We start from the raw sequence: 11,553 nt of genomic DNA, 5'->3' as shown, positions 1-11,553 counted from the left end.
GCCTGTAGTTCCAGCTACTTGGAAGGCTGAGGTGGAAGGATCGCCAGAGCTCAGCAGGTCGAGGCTGCAGTGGCCGGAAGCAGCCGCTGCACTCCAGTCTGGGTGACAGAGTAAGACTCCAACTCAAAAAAAAAAAAAAAAAGATACTGGCTGATACTTGCTCTTTTGCCCACCTATTACCAAGTCTAAGGTTCTCTAAGCTCCAATGGCACAAGTTCACTTCACATTATCTTCTCTCGTACCCACTTTACCCACTCAAAGCACCCTCAAACTCTCTGGTTTCAATGAACCGAGAGACACAATCCCTGCTGCTGTGGAGGCTGCACTTACTACATGGGTATAGAAAACTGAGCTATAATGAAAATAATCTATCTTTTCAGTGTTTAATACCACATTCACAGAATATTATTCATCCAGGTTCTCAATAGGTGAGGGTAACTAAATGAACTCCAATTATTTTTTTTATTTTTAAGTATACAGTATATAAATATGTTACCTTCTTAGGTGCTGAATAAGTAAATCCTCAAAGGGCCCAACCCAGTGTATGCATTTCACCTACTTCACCTATGCTGAGGTCAAAGTTTCCTCCTTGTAGTATGCCTTGATATGAAAAAAGATAATAAAGAAGAACAACCTTTGGTTTCTTCTCTCCTCAAGCATTCATCTCCACTTCTGTATTTTCAATATACAGAATTCAAATAAGGCATTTCAGTGCTATGATATATAATTTCTAAATAAATGAAGAATTAGACATTTGAATAAGGCGGGCACAACTCTGAAGATGATGAAAAGTATTACCTGCGAAAACTAACAGTGATCTCTCTCGAGTAGTTTCAATAAGTAAAGACAAATAGTAATGGTCAATGTTTGTTGAATGTTTTCTCAGGATCAAGCACTTTTATACATTATTTCTAATCCTCAAAACATGATGTGTTATTAACCTCATTTTACAGATGAGGAAACCAAAACTTCGAGAAGCTAAAAGACTTGCTGAACATACAGCTTAGAAGTAACAGAGCTGACCAGGCACGGTGACTCAGCCTGTAATCTCGGCACTTTGGGAGGCCGGGACAAAAGAATTGCCTGAGTCCTGGCAGTTCGAGACGAGCCTGGGCAACTTGGTGACGCCTTATCTCTACAATAAATGAAAAAACAAGCTGGGCATGATAGCGCACACCTGTAGTTCCAGTTACTTGGAAGGCTGAGGCGGAAGGATCACCTGAGCCCAACAGGTCAAGGCTGCATGGGCTGTGAGCATGCCACTGCAGTCCAGCCTGGGCAGGAGAGTGAGACTCCAACTCAAAAAAAAAAAAAAAGTAGCAGAGTAAAAATTTACAGCCACTGTTTGGAGTCTGGTTCTTTCTGATACATTGTCAAGCTTTTCAATCAATTTTCCAAAGCAGATAATTCTCAGGATTATGAACCATACATTAAGCTGGTATATGTCAAATTACAGTCCTGCTTTGAAGTTTGTATTGTTTTTACTGTCGTTTTTTTGTTGTTGTTGTTGTTAAGTTGGAGTGTCACTCTGTCACCCAGGCTGTAGTGTAGTGGCATGCTCATGGCCACTGTAGCCTCAACCTGCTGGGCTCAGGCAATCCTTCTGCCTCAGCCTTCCAAGTAGGTGGAACTACAGGCACATGCTACCACACCTGGTTTATTTTTTAATGTATTGTAGAGACCAGGTCTTGCCCAGTTGCCCAGGCTGGTCTCAAACACCTTGAGTTCAAGGCGATCCTCTCGCCTTGGCATCCCAAAGTGCTGGGATTACAAGCTTGAGCCACGGTGCCTGGCCTTATGTATTGCTTTTAAATACTACATTTTAAGACACAAAACAAAAATCATTTTACTATAAAAGGGATTCACCCTTGGAAATGTATAAAGATTGTAATAGAAAAGCTATATAACTTGAATTTTCATATCTTTTGTAAAGATGAAATGCTATACCAATGGAGTACTAAGATTACAGAGCAGAATGAAAACTATTTAATAGCCGGGCATAGTAGCTCATGTCTGTAATCCGAGCACTTTGGGAGGCAGAGGCGAGAGAACTGCCTGAGCCCAGGGATTTGAGACCAACCTGGGAAACTTGGTCAGACCTCATCTCTACAGTAAATAAAAAAATTAGTCGGTTGTGGTGGGGTGCACCTGTGGTTCCTGCTACTTGGAAGGCTAAGGCGGAAGGATCACCTGAGCTTAGCAGGTCAAGGCTGCAGTGGCTGTGGGCATGCCGCTATACTTCAGCTTGGGTGACAGTTAGACTCTGATTCAAAAATAAAAAGAAACCATTGTACCTTCGTAATTTGAACATTGCTTCAAAAAAGATCTTATATTTTCAAAGTTCTGACATTTGCTTCTGACTAAAATTCCAAATACAACAGAATTAAAAATGTATACAAATGTATTCAAAAACAGGCCGGGCATGGTGGCTCACACCTATAATCCCAGCACTTTGGGAGGCAGAGACGAAAGGACTGCCTGAGCCAAGGGGATCAAGAACAGTCTGGGCAACTTGGCCAGACCTTGTCTCCACATTAAATCAAAAAATTAGCTGGGCACAGTGGCGCATGCCTGTAGTTCCAGCTATTTGGAAGGCTAACGTGGAAGGATCACTTGAGCCCAGCAGGTCAAGGCTGCGGTGGCCGTGAGTGTGCCACTGTATTCCAACCTGGGTGACAAAGTGATACTCCAACTCAAAAAAACCAAAAAAACCAAAACAGCAAAAATAAAACACCTCTCTGGTTTACCACAGATAAAGTGAGAAAAAAAAAAGTTTTGAACACATCCACCAGGGCCAGGCACACACCTCTAATCCCAGCACTTTTGAATCTGAAGTGAGAGGATTCCTTGAGGCCAGAAGTTTAAGACAGCGTGGGCAACATAGCAAGATCCCATCTCTACAAAAAAATAAAAATTAGCCAGGCATGGTAACGCATGCTTGTAGTTCTAGCTACTTGGGAGGCTGAGACAGAAGGATCACTACTGCACTCCAGCCTGGGTGACAGAGCAAGACCCTGAAACATACAAAATGTTGGCAAGAGCACAGAATAATCAGGACTCTTTTTTTTTTTTTTTTTTTTTTGAGTCGGAGCCACCACAACCTCGATCTGCTGGGCTCAAGTGATCCTTCCACTTCAGTCCTTCAAGTAGCTGGAACTACAAGCACATGCCACCACATCCAGCTAATTTTTTTACTTATAGTCTGCCAAGGCTGGTCTAAAACCCTTGGGCTCAGGCAGTCCTCTTGTCTCACCTCCCAAAGTGCTGGAATTACAGGCATGAGCCACCACACCTGGCTTAACCAAAACTCTCATACACTTCTGGTGGAAATGTAAATTGGCTCAACCACTTTGGAAAACTGTTTGGCAACAGCTATTAAAACTGAACAGGCCGGTCTCGGTGGCTCAGCCTGTAATCCCAGCGCTTTGGGAGGCTGCTTTGGGAGGCCGAGGTGAGCAGACTGCCTGAGCCCGCGGGTTCAAGACCTGCCTGGGCAACTTGGCAAGACCTCATCTGTACAATAAATCAAAAAATTAAGCCAGGCTCGGTGGCTCAGGGTGTAATCCCGCGCCTTTGGGAGGCTGAGGTGAGTGGAATGCCTGAGCCCGCGGGTTCGAGAACCGCCTGGGCAGCAAGACCTCATCTCTACAATAAATCAAAAAAATTAGCCGGGCGTGGTAGCGCGCGCCTGTAATTCCGGCTACTTGGAAGGCTGAGGCGGAAGGATCACCGGAGCCCAGCAGGTGAGGCTGCGGTGGGCGGGAACTGCCACTGCACTCCAGTCTGGGTGACCGAGTGAGACTCCAACTCAAAAAAAAAAAAAAAAATTAGCCGGCTGTGGTAGCGCACGCCTGTAGTTCCAACTACTTGGAAGGCTGAGGCGGAAGGATCGCTGGAGCCCAGCAGGTGAGGCTGCGGTGGCTGGGAGCAGCCACTGCGCTCCAGTCTGAGTGACAGAGTGAGACTCCAACTCAAAAAAAAAAAAAAAAATGCTGAACATATGCATATCCTAAAATACTACTCTATGTATAGTCCCAGCAGATATGTATACATTTGTTCACCAAAGGACATATACGAGATTGTTCCTAGTAGCATTTTTCATAATGGCCCTAAACTGGGAAACTATCCAAACATCCATAAACAGTAAGATGTGTAATAAATTGAGCCAGGCTCGGTGGCTCAGCCTGTAATCCCGCGCTTTGGGAGGTTTAGGTGAGTGGATTGCCTGAGGCCGCAGGTTCGAGACCCGCCTGGGCAACTTGGCAAGACCTCATCTGCACAATAAATCAAAAAATTAGCCGGGTTCGGTGGCTCAGCCTGTAATCCTGCGCCTTTGGGAGGCTGAGTTGAGTGAACTGCATGAGCCCGCGGGTTTGAGACCCGTCTAGGCAATTTGGCGAGACCTCATCTCTACAATAAATAAAAAAATGAGCCGGGCGTGGTAGCACGCCCCTGTGGTTCCAGCTACTTGGAAGGCTGAGGCGGAAGGATCACCGGAGCCCAGAAGGTCGAGGTTGTGGTGGCCGGGAGTGGCCACTGCACTCCAGTCTGGGCGACAGAGCGAGACTCCAACTCAAAAAAAAAAATTAGCCAGGCATGGTAGCACATGCCTGTAGTTCCAGCTACTTGGAAGGCTGAGGCGGAAGGATCACCAGAGCCCAGCAGGTCGAGTCTGCGGTAGCCGGGAATGTGCCACTGCACTCCAGTCTGGGCAACAGAGTGAGACTCCAACTCAAAAAAATAAAAAAATTTAAAAAATAAATTGAAGTACATTCACATAATGAAATACTATACATCAAGGGTCTCCATCCCCCAGTCACAGACTGGGACTGGCCTGTGGCCTGCTAAAAACCAGGCCACACAGCAGGTGAGCAGTTGGGGAATGAGAAAACCTTCATCTGTATTTACAGCCACCCTCAACTCCACATGTTAACTGCCTGAGCTCCACCTCCTGGGTGGCACTATATTCTCATAGGAGCAGGAACCCTATTGTGAACTGCATATACGAGTGATCTAGGTTAAGGCTCCTTATGAGAATCTAATGCCTGATGATCTGAGGTGGGGTTGAGGCAGTGATGCTAGCACTGGAAAGCGGCTGCAAATACAGATTAGCATTAGCAGTGAGGTCTGTCTGCACAGAGACCATAAATCAGTTACTTGCACTCATATCAAAACCTTACCAGAAAGTGGCAAGTGAGTTAATGTACTTCAGTTGTACAGCTGCATCTGGTGGCAGGCTTTAAGTCAGAATCCAACACTTGTTTTAGTCCATGTGTGGTCTGTCCATTATTTATTTGCCACTTGTATCTGTGCCTTTTTCTTTTTTGAGTTGGGAGTCTCACTGTTATTTGCCACTTGTATCTGTGCCTTCTTTTTTCTTTTTGAGTTGGGAGTCTCACTATGCTGCCCAGGCTGGAGTGCAATGACATGATCATGGCTCACCACCACCTCAACCTCTTGGGCTCAATTCTCCTGACTCAGCCTCCTGAGTAGCTGTGGCTATAGGCGCGTGCCAACACACCTGGCTAATTTTTTTTTTTTTTTTCATAGAGACGAGTTCTTGCTATGTTGCCCAAGTTGGTCTTGAACTCTTTTGGTCTCAAGCAATCCTTCCACCTCAGCCTCTCAAGGTACTGGAGCCACCATACTGCTGTCCTGATTTCTAACTGCATACAGTAATTTTGTTGGGCTCTATACTTTATATAAGTGAAATCAGATATGTATGCTTTTATGTCTGGTTTCCTTAGTGCAACATTATGTTTTTGAGATTAATCTATATTTTGCGTCAAGTTGTGGATATTTTTCACTGTGCAGCAGTCCTCAACCTTTTTGGTATCAGGGACCGATTTCATGGAAGATAATTTTTCCAGGGACCACAGTGGAAGTGGATGGTTTCAAGATGATTCAAGCACATAACATTTACTGTCCACTTTATTTCTATTATTACTATCACATTGTAATAAATAAGTACATAATTATACAACTCACTATTAAAAAAAGAGGCATGGGCCGGGCATGGTGGTTCAGCCTGTAATCCCCGCACTTTGGAAAGTGGAGGTAAGAGGATTGCTTGAGCCCCGGGGTTGGAGACCAGCCTGGGCAACTTGGTGACACCTCGTCTCTACAATAAATCACAAAAATCAGCTGGGTGGGCTGGGGTCAGAGACTCAGCCTGCAATCCAAGGCAACTGGATTGCCTGAGCCTGCGGGTTCGAGACCAGGCAACTTCGCAAAACCTTATCTCTACAATAAATCAAAAATTAGCCAGGCGTGGTAGCGCACGCCTACAGTTCTGGTTACTTGGAAGGCTGAGGCGGAAGGATTACCGGAGCCCAGCAGGTCGATGCTGGGGTGGCCGTGAGTGTGCCACTGCAGCAATGAAGAACCCAACTCAAAAAAAAAAAAAAAGAGAGAAAAAAATAAGGACAGGAGTAGTTACCTTTTGGTGGAGGTGATGACTGGGAGGCACAGGGTAAGGGGCGGGAGGCTTCTCAGGTGCTAGAAATAGTCTGTTTCTTCAGGTGAGTGCTGGTGACATGGGTACATTCAGTTTGAAACACTCAATAGATGAGAGGCATTAGAGCAGCAGAGTGGTTAAAGGGCACAGCAGTGGAATTAAAATGCCAGCATTTGAATATCTATCGCTTACTAGTTACTGGACGAGTTACTTAATCTCTGGGTCTCATATCTTGATCTATAAAATGAGCTTAATATGAGGCCAGGCACAATGGCTCACGCCTGTAATCCCAGCACTTTGGGAAGCGGAGGTGAAAGAACTGCCTGAGGTCAGGGGTTCAAGACCAGCCTGGGCAACTTGGCAAGACATCGTTGCTACAATAAATCAAAAAATTCGCCAGGCATGGTGGCACACACATCTCTGGTTTCAGCTACTTGAACGGTTGAGGCAAAAGAATCACCTAAGCCCAGCAGGTTGAGACTATGGTAGCTGAAAGCATGCCACTGTACTCCAGCCTGGGCAACAGAGACTTCCAGTAAAAAAAAAAAAAAAAAAGAGCCTCATAGGGTTATTGCGTATTACGAGGATTAAATCGTCATAAGACTTATTCTGGAGCAACACAAAATGAGAAAGGGAGAGACATATATAATTTGACTGTTACTAGAAAATGCACCCCACATATTTAAAATTTAAAAATTTTAAACAAATCTATTATGTCTATCAGTCACATCTCATTCAGGTTCATATTTCCTGCAGTCATTTAGAGTAAACAAGATTCCTGATGGGTTTCTAAAAGAGCCAGTTGGGTTTCCACCATCCATACACCTTAGTGTTCCTAACTTTTCTGGCCATGTTATATAGCTACTCTTTATTAAACACCTACTTACATGTCATAAAAACTTTGTGCCCATTCCTCCAAAAAATACACTATATGTATTATTCTTCCTTCTTAACTTTTACAGATAAGTAAACTAAGGCTCAGGAAGGCTGCCCTGCTCATCCATGGCAGAGCTGAAAGTGAATCTGACATGTTTCGTACCAGAGGCCATGCTTTTTTATTAGCTACAGTTCCTTTACGTTCTTTACAATCACATTTCTTCTTACTTGTATAATGAAAGTCACTAGCTAAGATTATCTAAAACATGATAAGACAGTGAAAAATCAGTTGTGAATATTTTTCAAATTACTGTGTTTGCTTATTTATTTATTTATTTAATTATTGAGCTGGAGTCTCACTCTGTTGCCCAGGCTGCAGTGCAGTGGCACACTCATGGCCACCGCAGCCTTGACCTGCTGGGATCAGGTGATCCTTCTGCCTCAGCCTTCCAAGTAGCTGCAACTACAGGTGAGAACTACCACACCTGGCTAATTTTTTTATTTATTGTAGAGATGTGGTCTCATCAAGTTCCCCAGGCTGACCTCGAACCTCTGAGCTCAGGCAACCCTCTCACCTTGGCCTCCCAAAGTGCTTGAGTTAGAGAGCACCCAGCCTACTGTGTGCTTCTAAGTAAAGTTTTCCTCCAAGTTCTACATAAATGAATATTGTTCATTAAAGCTATCTGGACTGAACAACAGTCATCCAATCCAAGGATAAAACCTTTAAAAAACATTTACAATTCTCCCCTGCTGCATCCCCAGTGCCCAGATCAGTGCCTGGCCTATAGTAGGCATTTAGAAAACATCCTAAATACATTCTCCCCAAATGTTGTTCACCAGAATAACCTACTAACAAGGAGCATGCATTCCAACAAGACACTTCATTAACTGAAAAACTTAATGCCCAAACTAGGCATAATATGAGAGACACTGGGCTATCCTTTCTGCTGTAGAATATTCTCTTCCAGGTCAGATGGCACTGTCATTATCAGTAACAAGTAATTATCAGACACCTACAATATTTATTTAACACAGTAACTCTGTATACATTGCCTTCTCTCTTTCTTCATCAGGTGGGGCAAGCCACAGACCCATAGTCCCTCCCCAGGGTGACCAGCCTGTGTGTGTGTGGTGGAGACTATAGAGGTATAAATGTCACATGTGATTAAGCAGCTTTTCCAAACTAAACAATCAAAAGGGCTCAGGAGTTTGGCCTTTCTCCCAACCAGACTCATATCCTAGCACCTTCTTCCTGGATCCCGAAATTGCAGCTGTAACACAACCTCTTACTCCTCCTCCTCCTCTTCCTCAGTCCTCTGATAAATGCTGAGAAAATAAAAAATTTCCCCCAATGTCTGTCTTATTCCTAGTTCATCTTAAAAAAAGACACTTTGTTCGCCAAGGATTCACTCAATATATCAGCATATACTGTTAAAATTTTTCCTTAAAAACTCTGTTTGTGGAGGATGCAGAGAATATGTGTACACTAGAGGGGGAAGTATGCCAGAGTCAGGAAGATGCATTCCATTCCCCTACCTCACCTTCCTGTGCATCTTGGACAAGTCACTTATCCTCTCTAGGCTTGCACTTCCTTAGTCATAAAATGAGGCATTGAACTACATCAGGAATTATTCACCCGGTTTCAGGATGCCTTGAAGGGTTCAGGCAAGTGCTTCAGGTTTTATAACTCCTCCCCTACCCAAACTTATATTAAAAATTACCTGTCTGGCTAGCACGGAGGCTCACGTCTGTAATCCCAGCACTTTGAGAGACCGAGGTGACAGGACTGCCTGAGCCCAGGGGTTCGAGACTAGCCCGGGCAACTTGGTGAGAACTTGTCTCTACAATAAGTCAAAATATCAACTGGGCGTGGTGGTGTGTGTCTGTAGTTCTGGCCACTTGGAAGGCTGAGGCAGAAGGATCATCTGAGCTCAAAAGGTCGAGGATGCGGTAGCTGTGATCATGCCACTGCCCTCCAGTATGGGAGACATAGTGAGACTCCAACTCAAAAAAAAAAAAAAATTATCCGCATATATGGATTTTTCTGGAGAGAAGGTCCAAAAAAAACCATGTTTTACTGAGTACTTCCTATATGTTAGACACTGTGCTAAGTCCCTACATCAACACATAAAACTCACAATAGGCCAGGCACAGTGGCTCAGCCTGTAATCCCAGCACTTTGGGAGCCTACAGGTTCGAGACCAGCCCAGGCAACTTGGCGAGACCTCATCTCTACAATACATCAAAAATTAGCAGCCGGGCTCGGTGGCTCAGCCTGTAATCCCGCGCCTTTGGGAGGCTGAGGTGAGTGGATTGCCTGAGCCCGTGGGTTCGAGACTCACTTGGGCAACTTGGCAAGACCTCATCTCTAAAATAAATCAAAAATTAGCCGGGTATGGTAGCACGCGCCTATAATTCCAGCTACTTGAAAGGCTGAGGCGGAAGGATCACCGGAGCCCAGCAGTACTGCACTCCAGTCTGGGCGACAGAGTGAGACTCCAACTCAAAAAAAAAAAAAAATTAGCCAGGTGTGGTGGTGTGCGTCTGTAGTTCCAGTTACTTGGAAGGCTGAAGCGAAAGGATCGCCTAAGTCCAGCAGGTGGAGGCTGCGGTGGCCGGGAGCGTGCCACTGCACTCCAGCCTGGCTGACAAGAGTGAGACTCAAATTCAAAAGAAAAAAAAACTCACAATAACCTTTTGAAGTAGATATTATTACCCCCATTTTGAAGAAGAAGAAACTACATCAGAAAGAGACCAGGCTCTTAAATACAATGCTGTAAGGTGGGGTCATCTGTAAGCGCTAAACTTTTATGTCTGTTCAAATTAGTAAAGTTTTCCTCTAGCTAAATTTTCTGTCGCGTTCTGCAATCTTTGGTCATGCCTGAAATACTTTTAAATCTTTACACAAACAACCAGACTCATGAAACACCCAGATTAGCACTACCTGGAAAAGAGTGTATTAGGTTAATAAACTGAATAAAGTGTCCAAAGGCACTTTCCAGCTCTAGCCTCCAATTTTTTTCTTTTGTAATGTGGTAATTAACCAAAAGATGTAACTGAATCAAAATACAAAGATTAAAGTAACAGTAAATAAACCAGGGTCAGCCAGGAAAAGGGTAGCGGTGTTAGGAACAGTGTCTCACACACCACTTACCCATGCAATGAGAAGACCCAGAAAGACATGAGCAGGGACTGGGTGTCCCATGATGACTGGTAGCTCCCCACAACCCTACCTCCTGAAAAATACTGGCCACTGTGGAGCCAAACCCTGGATCACTCTCCACTTGAGATTCAAAGTCTGGTTAGGGTATTAATAACCATCACCAACTCCAGCCTGTAATAAGGAGTGACAACTAAGTGAAAAACTAGCCCCCAATTTTTGTGGCGACCAATTCCAACAACAATCACTCTCTGCGACCTGTTTTGCCAGCCAACCCCCTCATGCCCAAATTATTGAGCAACATAACATTGCTTATGTTGGCTGCAAAGCAGAAGCGGTTCTTTTCACAGGCTGTCAAAAAGCCTCCACATCTTCTTAAAGGGAAGGTTGCTGAAACTTTATCCCCAACTCTCATGACCTTTCTCCAATTAGTCTGTGTAATGAGAAGAGAAGGAAAGGAGGAGAAAGGAGTTCAGAGGAACGACCCTGGGTGCAGGGCATTTTCAAGGGTGATGCAACAGGGTCAGGCAGAAGAGGAGGAGCTGAGCTTCTGGGAAGGAGAAACCCGTGCGGGAGATGGAAATCGGGGGCGGGGGGGAAATGGGCTGGCAGGGCTGGGTGGGTGGCAAGTTACGCAGAACCGGCCGGGGATGAGGGTCCCGGAGAGCAGGGCAGGACAGCGGTGGGCAGGAGGCAGGCAGAGACCCCGAGGGGCAAAAGGCGAGAGAATGCAGAGGGAACACATTGAGGCCCGGCAAGTAAGGGTGGGCTCCGTGGGGGACTCGGAGAGTCGCTCAGGGGAGGCAGGATGACCCGCTCGGAGGGTGGGACCTGAGGGGGAGATAGGCGGGCCAGGAGAGCCCTTGAGGGAGGAGAATCGTCCAAGGGGCTGTTCGGGTCAGGGGAAGAGAGCAGGGGCGCCGGCGCGAGGGCAGAAGCGCCCGCACAGAGGGCCAGGGACGGGGGAAGCACAGGGTGGCGACAACGGTCGGCGCCAGCGGGCACGGGGAGGCTGTCCGGGCCGAGTTGAGGCGGGGGCCGCTTGGAGTCCCGGCTCGGG

The 11,553-nt window shown here is 45.6% G+C and overlaps 1 protein-coding gene across 1 annotated transcript in view; it reads right to left on the bottom strand.

Annotated features, from left to right (window-relative positions):
- UHRF1BP1 (UHRF1 binding protein 1) overlaps positions 1–11,324 on the bottom strand; it is a gene marked incomplete at its 5' end in the record, with an annotated part of 67,421 nt that extends 56,097 nt beyond the window's left edge. The window contains one exon of the mRNA XM_008058502.2: positions 11,128–11,324. Within this exon, the coding sequence (XP_008056693.2) occupies positions 11,128–11,324 (197 nt within the window). The remainder of the gene's footprint in view (positions 1–11,127) is intronic.
- Positions 11,325–11,553: the final 229 nt, after the last annotated feature.

This window comes from Carlito syrichta, unplaced genomic scaffold (assembly GCF_000164805.1).
Source record: "Carlito syrichta isolate Samal-C Ts95f unplaced genomic scaffold, Tarsius_syrichta-2.0.1 Scaffold303364, whole genome shotgun sequence".
In the NCBI taxonomy this organism is placed as follows: Eukaryota; Metazoa; Chordata; class Mammalia; order Primates; family Tarsiidae; genus Carlito; species Carlito syrichta.
Note: the sequence above shows the minus strand (reverse complement) of the source record. Positions and strands in the feature narration are given on the sequence as shown.